The 14,717-nt window shown below is 31.3% G+C and overlaps 2 protein-coding genes across 2 annotated transcripts; both read left to right on the forward strand.

The window, feature by feature from the left end:
• Positions 1 to 1,483: 1,483 nt before the first annotated feature.
• Positions 1,484 to 2,324, forward strand: VNE69_09043 (putative SP-containing protein; the record flags this gene model as incomplete). The annotated part of the gene is made up of 2 exons (XM_065474561.1): positions 1,484 to 2,037; positions 2,096 to 2,324. The coding sequence occupies 2 exons, from the start codon at positions 1,484 to 1,486 to the stop codon at positions 2,322 to 2,324; spliced, it is 783 nt and encodes a 260-aa protein (XP_065330633.1).
• Positions 2,325 to 3,371: 1,047 nt separating this feature from the next.
• VNE69_09044 (uncharacterized protein) lies at positions 3,372 to 6,397 on the forward strand (the record flags this gene model as incomplete). The annotated part of the gene is made up of 4 exons (XM_065474562.1): positions 3,372 to 3,471; positions 3,813 to 4,542; positions 4,753 to 4,996; positions 6,386 to 6,397. The coding sequence occupies 4 exons, from the start codon at positions 3,372 to 3,374 to the stop codon at positions 6,395 to 6,397; spliced, it is 1,086 nt and encodes a 361-aa protein (XP_065330634.1).
• Positions 6,398 to 14,717: the final 8,320 nt, after the last annotated feature.

A 14,717-nucleotide genomic window follows, 5' to 3' on the forward strand; every position in this document is an offset into this window, starting at 1 on the left:
TCGATCTGTACCTAAAAACAGGAATTCACATTGTAAAGAATTGACGCCGAATTAAAAGCCTTGGTTGTTTGAGTCTAAAACAAGATTTATTTATAGACATAACGATATGGTACAATGCACACATAAGTTGATACATTTTTCTAAAAAGTTGTAAAGCAAAATATCAAGAGATAGTTCATGAGGATGTGTTTATACAATCGTTTATGCTTAATGATGCCAATGCAAAGAATATAAGTAAAAAATAGTCACTACTTTGATATGTTTAAAAAGAATAAAAAAATGATTAATATTTTTATCTAAGTTCTGATTACGTTTTTCAGGATATAGAAAAAATGAGAATAAACTAAGAATCTCGTTTTAACAAGAGGTCTTGAGATTATTTTTGTATATGCTTTTCTTTTAATTTGTAGAGTTACAAAACATCGCGTCAGGTACAAAAAGCACTTGGCATTTCCTAAAACACTAGTTCTTGAATTAAAATCGAATAAACCATGACAACTCCAGATTAATGTTTAGATTTGAAAAAAGAAGAATCGACTGTAATAAACTTGCTGAGAAAAATACTCCAAATATATTACAAAACCAAATTTTTAAGACAATTTTGATAGTTCATAAATTTTAAAATCTATTGTTTTTTTTTTAAGTATTATTTTCATTTTTTTTAAAAATTTCGTAAATAATGTACTTTGATTTCATAATATTAAAATCATAACCAGAGCTTACTGTTTTTGACTTATTTTAATTATTTATAATGTTATTCTGTTTTATGTCTTATAAAAAATAAATTTAATCATTTTTCCGTTCAAATGCATTTTGTGTGTAACTTAGTAATTCTTAAGTTCAAAAAATCGCAATAGCAAGATTAAAACCTATTATTCTAGTATCTATCTTATAAACATTTTAAATTGGTCTTATTATAAATGTTTTCTCTCATCATTTCATATAAATCTTCATTATTTTTTATGATTTCTTTAATCAAAAGACACATTATTATAAATATAAAATAAAATCATGATGAAGATGTTTTAAACAATCGTAGTTAATAAAGACATTGTTCGTTACTTTTTTTTCTCAAAGCTTTCATAATTTTCAAATTTAAAGTAGATCAAAAATAATAATTAAAAATTAATGGCTAAAGTAAAAAATGTATTATTTTTTCATAAATGACGTTTATTTGCCAAAAAGATAGTCATAAATTATGTAAACTTAACTACATTTATCCCGAAATATTTAATTAAACGCTATTTTAATTGAAATATGATAACTACACAAATGGTACTATGAATATTTCATATAATCATTATATGTGCAACCTTTAAAACAAGTTAATAGTTATTTATTATGATTTAAACATAGAGAGTGTAAATTATATGCTCACATTGCCTTTTCAGACAATTTAAGCATATATTTTTTTTGATTAAAGTTTCATGTCATTATTTCATTAATATTAATTCTCTATAAATATCGAATTTTATCGAACCCCATGTTTTGGCAAATATTGACTTGTTTAAACTTTAAATATTGTACTGATACGTTTCTTTTTTTGAATTATCATGATAGAGAGGGATCTCTTTGCGATCTTTATATCGGTGCTTTAGAGGAAGATACTGACACTAAGTTAAATTCAGTGTTTCTATCAACAGAATATGAATGGTATTTGAGAGCTTTTGTGAGTGGTTGCAGGTTCGAAGATGGATTATTTCATATAAGAAATAACTGTATTCACTTACAAAGGGTAGAAAAGGAAGATCATGAAAGTATTAGAAAATTGCCGTTTATTGTTGAAAATAAGAATCTTTTTAAAAATTTTATCGCGTGTAAAGAATATTACAAGTGTAAGATTGAAGTAGAGGACGAAACGGAATGTTTTTTTTTTAAAGTCAGTCTAAATAAAACGGACGATTCTCTTACTTGGTGGTTTTCGACATTAATGCCCTTTGAACTGAATAATATGTATGCTGATGTTAAATTTTCTACCCCTAAAGTTAGTGTGCTGAAAAATCGTCGTAAAGAAGATGTCTATAATTCAATTATAGAGTTTACTTATTTGTTTTTAGAATAAGGTATTGAAATAAATGAGACATCAGATACGGAGGCTAAACAAATTGCTACAAATGGGGGTAGTTCGTCCAACATTGTTTCCAAAGAAGAAAATAAAGACGAAAAAGAAAAAACTAAATCTTCTACTTATGTTTCAGAAAAGCCACAATGAAGAAGGACCTGATAAAGCAGAATTGAAAAGAATTGTAGAGAATGCTTTGTCGGGACTATTAACTCATGTTTCAATATCTACTGGCGAACATGTCGACAATGACAATAAATAATTGTTCTTTTGGGTTTTTTTCTTTTTATGTATTTAACTTGAATTTACCCTGAAATCAGTGTTACTAAAAAATTTTTCAACATGAAAAATTATAAATTTACTATAATTGCCCCAAATTAAACTTCATTTTTTATTAATTTCTTTTAAGAAAAAAATTTAAACGAAAGAGAATAAAAATTTGACAATGATTATAACATGTTATATATTCTTATATTTCTGAACCCCAATTATGATAAATAAATACATGGGGGCGATGCCGAATCGTGAGCTAACAAATGTTGGCTGTGGTCAAGAGGCCAGAAGGTTATTAGAAGAGTTTAAGAGGATTGTTTATGGATTAGTATTGTCTGATTATGATTTTGAAAAAATGTAAAGAAGGAGATTTTTGATCTTGGAACTGATGAGTTGAAAGAATTTATGGTTAAGAATATTAAGATTAGAGATCATTGGAAAGTTATGGAAACCAAATTAGAGGAATTGGTTAAAGTACAGGAGGAAAAGGATATGAGATTACGGATGATCGAGGAGGTCACAAAGATGGTGGCAGAGGAGATTAGAAATATTAGTAGAGAGGAAAGAATATTTGAGAAGAGAAGAACAATATGATGTTATAATTGTTCAAGAATGGGACCAAAATGGGGTTCACCAAACGCAAAAAAAGGAGGAAGAAACTTGCGAGATTGAGGCCGACTTATCGACCTCTGGAGCACAAGAAAGTGTTAATTCACTAGTATTGGAAGGCTACAAACCAGAATGTGAAGTTAGAAGCTTCCGCAAGGCTGGTATTCAGACAGACCAAGAATTGATAAAATTCTGGTCACGAACAGAGACTTTATTTAACAGAATAAAGATAGAAGAAGGCAAAAATACTAACCAAAGGTATTGTGGGAGAGCTGGGCTGATGGCTAGCCTCGCTTCCTATTGTAAGAGCTCACATGGAGTGACAAGTATTCATCAGGAGTACTTAGATGCCATCTGTGAAGAGCTCAATGAACAGAGATTCAAGCTTAAAAACTTGAAGAAGCAGCACGAGATTGAGATTTCCGTAATGAGAAACCAACTCAACACACAAATTGATGCCCCAAAGGCTTCAAATGAAAGATTAGAGCAGAGAATTGACATGATTCTCACTGCAAAAAAAAAAGAGTGTGAAGAACCAATCACAAAAAAAGCTGATCGTACTGATCAAAAAAAGGAAAAGGAATAGTTTGGTGTCTTCTCTAAAGCTCAAGATAAAGAGCAAATAAAGGTTACGGGTGAAAGGATCCCATCATCCAATACCATTAATGTGTATTTACGACAGGTAAGCGCTGCCGTAAAAGGAAACAGGAAATTGTTGAAGAAAAATATTCTTCTAACAGAAAAGACGGAGAATGACTGGACAATTATCTTAAAAATTGTGATATGAAACCAAAGGTTTCAAAAAAAGCTGATGCCTCAAAAACATCAAAAACAGCAGATGCCTATAGGTTTGCCCCATTCCTAGAAGGTATAAAAAAGAACTTCAACTGTGATACGAAACAGTTGAAAGTACCCGCTTCAAGTTCTAAAACTTGTAAAAAAATGCTGAAAGATGATTTGTTACTGTCATCTATAAAAGGTTGTGCGAAGTCGAAATCTATGACTGAGCGCAAATCCAAGATGAAGAAAACATCTTTACCAAAGGCACCTTCTTCTCACATTACGAGGAAGAAACAAACGAATTGGATAGATAAACTATCCAGAGAAGAGTTGCTAGACCTAGCAATAAACGGAAAGAGGCTCAAAGACTGCAAATACAAAATTGTGGTCGCTCATGGTTTCCTCCGAGGGGAACACATTATCAGGAAGACCTGGGCCAAATTAATGGGCATAGAGGAAAAGAACATTCCCCTGGTAAAAGATATTGAAGGCGAGGGCAGAATTTTTCTCATTAGAGATGAGTTCTGCTTTCAAGCTGCAGAAGCTCTTGAGAACGCTTCAGAAAATGTAAGAGTATTAGTTGCCGAAAACGAAGTAGACAATTATATCCATAGGAACAGATCAGCTTTGACAAAAATATTCTTCGATCTTCGTCAAAATTGGAGGAAGTATGTGCCTGTCGATAAAGCAATAAAAGTTATAAAAAACGGTCTATCTGACAAGCCTACAGTAAGCCATGAAGAGTTCTTTCTATCCGAGTTAAACTTTGAATATCTCGGGAAAGACAGGAAAGTTGATAGTAAACATCACAATAAACAGTGATAAAAATGCTATTATTAAAAGATTTTTATTAAATAATATATATTTTAATAAAAAACAAGTTATACGGCTTATTAGCTGTACCAAAATTAATTGTCTACCCAACAATCACCAAAAGTTAGTAACTTTACTAATAAAAATAATGGATGTAAACTGAGATTTAAATCTCATGTCTATATTATGGTAAAAGCTAGAATGCTGAGAACAAGCATTCAAAAGGGGTTGTGTCTAGTTAAAACAATGGCCAACCATATCAATAGAGAAGAACTCCGACAACAGTTAGACAGAGTGTCAACGGGATTATCGTACTCCCTTATCTATACCAGAAAGTATCGCAGAAAAAATGCTAACTTTACCTTCTGCGTAGTCAGAAGGTCAAGAAAAAAGGAAATTTCTGAAGCCATGGATATACTTGGCCTAGAAATATATAAAAAAATTCTAACTCGTGATAGGGTGGAGAATAAAAGAAGATGCAAGTCCATAGAGAAGGCCAAGCTCTATAGTCTTAACATCAACCATTTCTACGGAAAGAATGAGGACTTGGAAATCCTCCTTAAAGTAGAAAAGCCTTAGTCTTGTGTCTTCAAGAAACTTGGAAGAAATCCTTAGGTTCTACGAGACTAGAAAAGTATATGGTGGTGAAGACACCAGCCATAGGAAAGAATCGGCCGGGTCTAATGACTCTAGTCAGAAAAGACGGGGCAGTAAGATTTTCCAAAAAGGGGGATGACGACAATATTCTACAAACTGTCGTTGAATTCAAAACTAGTACGGGATGGACAAAGGTCTTAATAATCAATGTTTACGTTCCACAAGAGAGAGAGTTAAAGGCCGAAACTCTAAGTAAAGTTTTAACCTTCTTAGTATTGAGAAAGATAAAAGAAACTACAAGGAGATTGTAGTGATGGGGGATATGAATACTAGTGATTCTTCCCTCAAAACGAAGCTTGCTATCGCAGGATTAAGCCCTGCAATAAACTATAACAGATTACCAGGGACAAGAATCCTGAGTGATGGACAAGTCTCTAAAAGACGTATTGATACGATATTTAGGGTCTTAATTCAGGACAACGAGAAAGTAACAATCTCTCGAAGATGGACGGTAAGTGATCATCTCTTGCTGAAGAGAATGATATCTCTTCCTTCTCCAGTGAGAGAACGGTCATTTGCCTACAATAGGAAGAAACTTGAGCATCCAGGAATGGAAGCTAAGCTTTCAAGAAAGTTGAATGAAAAAAACATTCACACTAGTTGAACTCTCTAGAGTTTTTAAAGACGTTTGTATATCCTCCAAGATATACAGTAAAGTGGGGACATTCAAAGGACTGCCCATCAGATGGAGACACGTAAATGTCTTTAAAAATTTAGATATGCTACTAAGCGTATGCTAACGAATAGGTCCGTAACGTCTGTGCATAGTTACATGTTACTGAAGGATAAGATTGGGGCAACAAAGATAAAAGTTCGGAAAGATCGAGCCAAACTTTGGGCCTTCAAGGGCATTGAGCTCTATAAAAGTAACAGATCCAGAGACTTCTGGAAATGGTTGAAAAGTTCTTCTAACGTCACTGTTGAATTAGACAATGTTTGCTTGAAAGATGTATCAGGCATGGCTCATAACGAGCATAAAAAGAAGTTAGAGATAGCCAATGACTTTTATGCTAATCTAGCTAACTCAATTTCAGACGTTGAAAATGTCTATCAAAAAAATATCGAAAGGGATACTCCAGAGAACATCACTATGGAGGAATTATTGAGTTCCACTTTTAACTGTGGCTTTAACAAGGCAGCTGGACCGGATGAGATTCCAACTGAGCTATACAAGATACTACTTAAACCTAGCTTAGTAGATAAAAAGCTACCTCTGTTCCTTGTGAACGAGTTCAACAGAATACTAACAGGAGACAGTTCTCCTGTTAGCTGGAGTGCTGCTGACATGATTTGCCTCCATAAAAAAGGAGATGTGTCAGATCTCAACAACTATAGAGGAATTGCGCTAATTAACACAATAAGCAAAATTTACTTAAAAATAGTAAACGACAGACTTACACAGTTTGTTGAAGAAAAGAACATTCTTTCTTCTTTCCAAGCCGGATTTAGAACAGGAGAAGAATGTATGAATCAGATTGCAACCTTGCTGAAGGTGGTTAAAAGAAGAGAATTTCGAAGTCAACAAACATTTCTATGTTTTATTGACTTTGAAAAAGCTTACAACAATGTTAGCCATGAGCTACTATTTAATAAGCTAGAAAGGTATAGTATTCCAAGATATCTTATAAACACATTAAAAGATATCTATGGAAATACTAAGATGAGAATCCGTATAAACGGAGACACAAGTAGTGGATATCTTTACAAAAAAGGTGAGAGACAGGGGTGCCCCTGTTCTCCTACGCTGTTAATCTATTCATAAATGATATTTTTGACGGCATGACAGGATTGAGCGTTCCCCGCTCAAATATAAGCCTGCCCGGACTGATGTTTGCAGATGACATCGTAGTTCTAGGCAATTCTCTTGCTGATTTGAAACACAAAGTATGTCAAGTCAGCAGATGTTTAGTTGAGAATCGTATGAAGATCATTTGTGACAAAAATGGTATCTTAGTTTGGGATGCCAGTAATATATCCGAGTCTTTAGATGTAGCTATCAGGACTGACTTTGAAAAATCGGTGAAGTCTCCGAATACAGGTATTTGGGTGTTCTTTTTAAAGATCTACTTTAAAAGAACACTTAGTAAGATATGGAGCCTTCAGAAGCAAAAAAGCTTTAGAAGTTTGAAAATAAACCTTAAATAACGGAATTAATATAGCTTTTAAAGGTATATTAATAAAAAATGTGCTATTTCCCTCACTAATGTACGGAAGTGAATTATGGGGGATGTCTAGTATAAGGTCTGGTGGGATCAATAGAATCCTAAGAAAAGCGATCCGAATAATATTTCGAACAAAAATAGTGCCATTAGATAGGATAATGGACGAACTCTGTATGAATAGAGTATACATACAGGCGCCCTAAGTAGATTTAGGGCATTAAGGAAGTGGAAACACAATAAAACCATTATCTCGGAATTTATTAACCAACCTCCGAGTGAAAGGAAAACCACGTAAGGTTCGAAGACTAGACGTTATTGTAAGAGATATATCGGGAAGGATTATGAAAGCATTGTCTACGTTATAGGCAATAACAAAATTTTAGAGGTACTTAAGGCAAGGGGTTCCTACAACACTACTTTAGGTGCTCTAGTAGCAGATAAGTATGGAATCTGTGACTCGCAGATTAAGTACATATTATCAAAATTAAGCAACAGGCAGATCAGGAATTACACCAGGCTTCAGTGTAATATAGTCAGATGGTCTTCTGCTTTGGCTAATGCCAACAGAATCCCTCTTTTTTATAGGACTCATTGTTTCCTTTGTGAGGGAGAACGAGAAGACCTTGAACACTTCTTGTTAGACTGTCCGACGCTCTCTTACACAAGATCTCTATATGAGAATAAAATACCTGAGTTGAGATGTTCAACTCAAACAAAAGAGGAGCTAGTTAAGATGTTATTGGTAACATCAATGGCATTAAAGCTTGTTTTGATATAAGGAAGTCTCTACTTGTAAGAGTAGAGTTCTTAGACAAGATGATTGTAAAACGATATATCGTTATACGAGAAAAGGAAAGGCTTGTAAGCCAGAACAGATCTAGAGAAATCTAGAAGAAAAAAAAACACACTTTTACTTGGGGGAGCTATGGCAAGCTGCTGGTGCCGTAGCATTTACGTTGAACTAGTTAGGTTCTTAACTGACGAGTAGGTCAGACGTGTTATTCTATTAGAACCCTGCTGAACGCAGGTCACAGACAGGAATGTTTGTGGTTCTAATCCTAAGGGATATTTTTTCTCCTACAACCAAGGCCTTTATGGCATGCTGGTGTGTATCACAAGTTATTGGCTGTTGAAGTTTTTATTTGCTGGGTGGCTTTTCTTTAATAAAAATAAAAGTTTTTTTTTTTTTTTTTTTTAGTTTAAGAATGGGACAAAAGAGTCAGATGTGTTATTTTAGATATAGAAATGTTAAGAATAAAGACGAATGTGAGAAAGTTAAAGATGAAGGTAGCAGTAGCTGTGATGAAAGGACTTATAGGAACACATGGGATGTTAAAGACAAAAGAAACAAGAATGGAAGACAAGAAATAAAAGATGTTATGATGAGGTAGAAAAGAACGGTCTAACATTAGAAGACACGAGAAAGAGGTTTAGGATTGTTATAGACAACAAAGAAGAGAAAATAAGATACTGTAAAATTGAAAAATTCAAAATCATGACTGAAAAAGGCAAGAAAGTTGTAAGGAAAGGTCAGCAGGTGCCACAAGCGCATAAAGAAGAGCTGAGAAAATATATTCAGAAGTTAGAGACAAGAAATGTCATAAGAAGATCGACGTCGGAATGGAGAAATCCGATTAAAGCTTTAGTTAAGCCAGATGGAAGTATAAGACTGGTTTGCAATTCTCATGGCATTAAATGATTTAGTGAAGAAAGACCCTTATGAATTAGTGAACATTAGAGATATCATAAGGAACACGCAAGGGTCGAAGTTTTTCAGTGTTATAGACCTTAAGGAGGTTTTTTATGGAATCGAAAAAGAAGAGCAAGACAAGCATAAGACTGCATTTGAGTATGATAAGATAGTATATGAGTGGAATAGTATGGTCATGGGGTTTATAAAACTCGCCTCAGATCATGCAGAGAATTATGAATAAGATTTTTGAAAAACATTTGGGTGGTAAAATAGAAGTATACATGGATATAATAGTGATTCATGCGAAGACTATAAAAGAACATGAAAACTATTTGTAGAAGCGATGGAATTGTTAGAACGGAATAATATGCGGATAAATTCAAGGAAAATTCAGTATTGCCAAAAGGAAGTCAAGTTATTGGGAGTTACATTAAACGGAGATGATATGATGCCGTCTGAAATCAAGAAAAACGAAGCACTAGAGTTTCCAACGCCGCAGAATGTGTCTGACCTAAGAAGATTTTTAGAACTGAGTGGATGGTTTCGAGGATTTATTAAGAATTATGCGGAGAAGACATTATAAATGACTGAAAGCTTGAAAGGTAAAAGTAAAGTGCTGAATTGGACTGATCACTTGAATTAAGATTCGAAAATATGAAGGAAACGTTAAGAAGTATGAGTAAGTTGGAAATTGTAAACTATGACAAGGAATTTTTATTAAGAACTGACGCGAGCAATATAGGAATGGGCGCAGTACTTATGCAGAAGAATGATAAAGAGGAGTGGATGCCAGTACAATGGGCATCGAAGAAATTCACCCCCTACGTAAACAAGATATGGTATAAGTGAAAAGGAAATGTATGCCATATATTGGGGTATAAAGAATTTTGAGTATGAGTTAAGAACGAAAATTTAAAGTAGAAACGGATCACATAGCATTGGCGGAAATAAGAAGAAAGCCGTGTTTTAATAATAATAGAATTAATCGATGGATGAAAAGATCCAAGAATTTGACTTTGAAATAGATTACAGGAAACCAGAACATATGGTCGTGGCGGATGCTTTGAGTAGGATACACGAGGAGGTTGATATAAGAAAAGAAATGATAAAAAAAAGAAGTGAGCGTCAAATTGAAGGTAAATGGTTGAAGCACGTCGAGAAAATAGACGGTAAAGAATACTGGAATTTTGATTCGGGGAGGAAAGCATTGATTCCTAAAATAAAAGAAAGAGATGAGCTTATGAGACGTTATCATGAAGAGCATGGTCACAGAGATCTAGGAAGTATGTATTATGTTATGAAGTTTAATTATTATTGGCCAGGAATAAAAGAAGATATAGTGAAAATGATAAAAAGATGCGAAGAGTGTCAAATTTACAATAGGAAAAAGTCTGGAGGATGTGATTTTGTTGCTACAAGCAGGTATTTAGAAAAAGTAGCGTTAGATTTAATTGATTTTAAAGATAAGGGCAAATATGTATTAGTTGCGATAGATTAACATACGAGGATAGCGTGGGGATGTGTATTATACGATAAGAAGAGATCCTCTGTAGCCCAGTTTATTGAGAACTTATGTAGAAATGGCAGGAGGCCGAAGGAAATAATAACGGATAATTGGAAGGAATTTGATAATGTTGACTTTAAGAATTTGTGTAGAAAATTGGATATTACCCATAATAAGGTGAGTTTCGAGCCTCATAGAAGCAATGGTAGTTTGAAAGAGTTATAGGAACGCTTAGAGAGCTAATATTGAAAATGAGTAAAGAGACGGCGAGTTTTAAAGACATAGTGATGGAAAGCTTTAAAATTTATAATAATAGTTACCATGAAGGTATAAGAAGTACTCCCGATGAAGCGGTAAAAGACAATACGGGAAAAGTGATGATATTAAATGGACCAGAAGGAGACTACAGTAAAAGATTTGTTAGAAGATATAGAGAGCGGTTTATTGAAGGACAACGAGTATGATAGCTAAGTAAGAAAACATCAAAGGATGTAATAAATATGGAAAGGGAAGGTTTTTAGACGAAAGTATTATAATGGTGATATGCCCTGGGACTCGTATGTTGTGAAGCTATATAATGGGCGATATGTTAAAAATAGACATTATGACTTGAAAAATCTGCTTGGGGTTAATGGTGATGTAGGAGACTAACCGCCTTGGAGGGGGGATGTTATATATTCTTATATTTTTGATCCCCAATTATGATAAATAAATACATCTAATAATTTTAAAGCATCATTACGAAATGGCCATGAAATTACCAATAAAAACAATATCAACAACAATGAAATCAATAAATAAAAATCTGATCAAAGCATCAAGGAAGATGATAATTTAAATAAATTTATTATGAATACTAAATCGAAAGATAAAAGAATTAAATCTAAGAATCTACCATCATCGAATAAGAAATCTGATGATGATGATAATAACACTCCTTTTTGTAGTTTGATTCGTTTATTTTTTTATGTTGTCACGTTTTTTGGAAACGGTATCTTATTAGGTTTTCACTGGGACGATATTATAAAAAAAAATAATTATTTAAAGCTAATTATTAATGTTGCAAATTAATGATAAATCAAATAATAATCATGTTTTTTTTAAAATGATTTATCAAGTAAATCCATTAATTAAGCTATTAAATACATATAATTTAAAATACTATCTAATTTATTAATGAATTTATAATTATTACATTCAAGAGTTTTTGATTTCCTGATGTTATGAAACACAAGTCTGATGTTATATCGAGTACAGATCTTATATAATTCAAAATTTATTTGATGATATGAAAGACTCCTTTGTAATTTATTATATTTCAAATTATATTTAAAAGGGGGATATTTTATTCTATACCTAAAAAATTTAAAAAAAATCATGACTATAAGATTATGAATAAAGAACAAACATTATTCTTATGAGATCTATCCTTCGATTTTTATAGCAGCAGTTCTAGCGAATTAGACATTTTAAAAATAAAAAGCATTAAAAGCTGCATTTTCATAGATATTAAATATGTAATAATTACTTGTCTCGACTTAATTCATTAAGGTGGTAATATTTTATACGGTATAGTTTACGTTCCTTTAAACGTACCTATCATGTTTATATTAACTAATAAAGAATTCGTTAAAATAGCCAATAAGAAAAAAATGCAAAAATATCGAAGACCAAAAAAGGAGCATTTTCACTTTATCCCCCCCTTACCAATATAAATTAAGAATTTTTAAAAAATATCCCTTTTTTTCGAAATTTGAAGCGGAAAAAATGTGAAGGAGCAAAAGTCAAAAAAATAAAGTTGTAATAAAATAGCATATTTACCAAAAATAAAACAATTGTTTTTTCGTTTTTTTTCAATTTTTTAAAAATTTCCTTCTTCCACTTATTGATCAAGATTTATCTTTATTGTACATTGCAATGTATAACAACGAAAATCTTTATATAAACAATATTATATAAGGTTCATTTGCTTTATAAATGAATATTTTTTAAGAATTAAAGAATTTTCCAAACATGTAATATTTTACTTTTGGATCTAAAATATAACATTTCTTATTAAATTGATATTAAATACACATCAATAATTCTTTAAAGAGCATAAAGATAACATTATTTTTTTTCTGTTTGTCTAGAAAAACCAATGAAAACCTAAAAAACAAGACTAATAAATATACTACCAAACTAAGAATAACCAAACCTAAATCTGTTTTAAACAACATAAACTGTGTATAAACATGTTTTTCTTGAGCAAAAATTAAATGTAATGACAAAAGAAAGCAATAGGTTAAAACATATTTTTACAAATTTAGACTTCTATTTAACTCATAGTTTATTAAAAAACATTATCAAATTGGTTTAAATAATATATTTTTTATAAACTATGTTCAAACTAGATATTTCTAAGACCATTTTTTTCTTATGTAAATTTTCCTTTGTTTCTTTCCGCTTTGGACGCTTTGACTTTTAAAAAACAGGGCTAAAAATAAAAAATTTTGTATTTATATTGGTAAGGGGGGGATAAAGTAAAAATTAGCCCTCAAAACATTGTCCAATACTTTACATTTACAAAGAAATTAAGAGTAGTTTATATTCTGCGTTTGGTGTATTTGCTATTTAGAATTCACTATTAATATTATAAATCTTTGATTTTTTCTGTGTAAATTTTATATGGTACAAAAACATATAAAAGAATGCAATTTTTACTATAATAGTCTATAGATGTAGAATTATTAGACTTTTTTTCCTATATCATTTTATTTTAGTAAAGGAAACTAAATCGAAAAACCAAAAAAATTTTAAAATTTTTTAGATTTTTAAGATTAAGTTTATTATAGTTTTCTTTTGTCTTTGTAAAAATTTATTATTAATTTTTTTTTCTGTCGCACAACATTCTTACTGTATCTGTAAGAAAACAAGGCTCTCGAACTTTTCGGCTGTCATGCATCAATGCGGCCAGCCATTGACGTAGTCAATTGCATATTCATCAACGAACAAAGGAAGAAAAACATTAAGTGCGGGTTCTAGTTTGTAATGTCAAAATATAAAAAAGCTGTATAAAAATCTAGCATCTCTTCAACAGATGATACATTTGACACTAATTAAATTGAAAACATTGTAGGGCAAGCTTTCATCCCTTCTCATATATAAAATATACGAAAAACAATTAACTCTTTTTAGAAACACCGAGCAGCCAGAATTGACATTTATGCTAAGTTTTATTTTTTCTAATGTTAACAGAGATTTTAAATATTTTTCGGGGCTAATTTTCACTTTATCCCCTCCTTACCAATATAAATACAGAATTTTTTATTTTTAGCCCTGTTTTTTAAAAGTCGAAGCGTCCAGAGCGGAAAGGAACAGAGAAAAATTTACATAAGTGAAAAAAAGGGCCTAGAAATATCTAATATGAACATAGTTTATGAAAAATATAATATTTAAACCAATTTAATAATGTTTTCTAATAAACTATGAGTTAAATAGAAGTCTAAATTTGTAAAAATATGTTTTAACTTATTGCTTTCTTTTGTCATTACATTTAACTTTTGCTAAAGATAAACATGTTTATACACAGTTTATAATGTTTAAAACAGATTCTAGGTTTGGTTATTCTTAGTTTGGTTGTATATTTATTAGTCTTGTTTTTTAGGTTTTTATTGGTTTTTCTAGACAAACAAAGTAAAAATAATGTTATCTTTATGCTCTTTGAAGAATTATTGAATCGTATAGAATGTCAATTTATTAATATATGTTATATTTTAGATCTAAAAGTAAAATATTATATGTTTGGAAAATTCTTTAATTCTTTAAAAATATTCATTTATAACAGCAAATGGACCTTATATAATATTGTTTATATAGAGATTATCGTTGTTATACATTGCAATGTACAATAAAGATAAATCTTGATCAATAAGTGGAAGAAGGAAATTTTTAAAAAAAAACGAAAAAACAATTGTTTTATTTTTGGTAAATATGCTATTTTATTACAACTTTATTTTTTTGACTTTTGCTCCTTCACATTTTTTCAGCTCCGAATTTCGAAAAAAGGGATATTTTTTAAAAATTCTTAATTTATATTGGTAAGGGGGGGGATAAAGTGAAAATGCTCCGTTTTGAGTACCTTATAAATCTTCAATATGCATTTACTTTTTTTTGATTCTTGGA

This window comes from Vairimorpha necatrix, chromosome 9 (genome assembly GCF_036630325.1).
Source record: "Vairimorpha necatrix chromosome 9, complete sequence".
Lineage (NCBI taxonomy): Eukaryota > Fungi > Microsporidia > Nosematidae > Vairimorpha > Vairimorpha necatrix.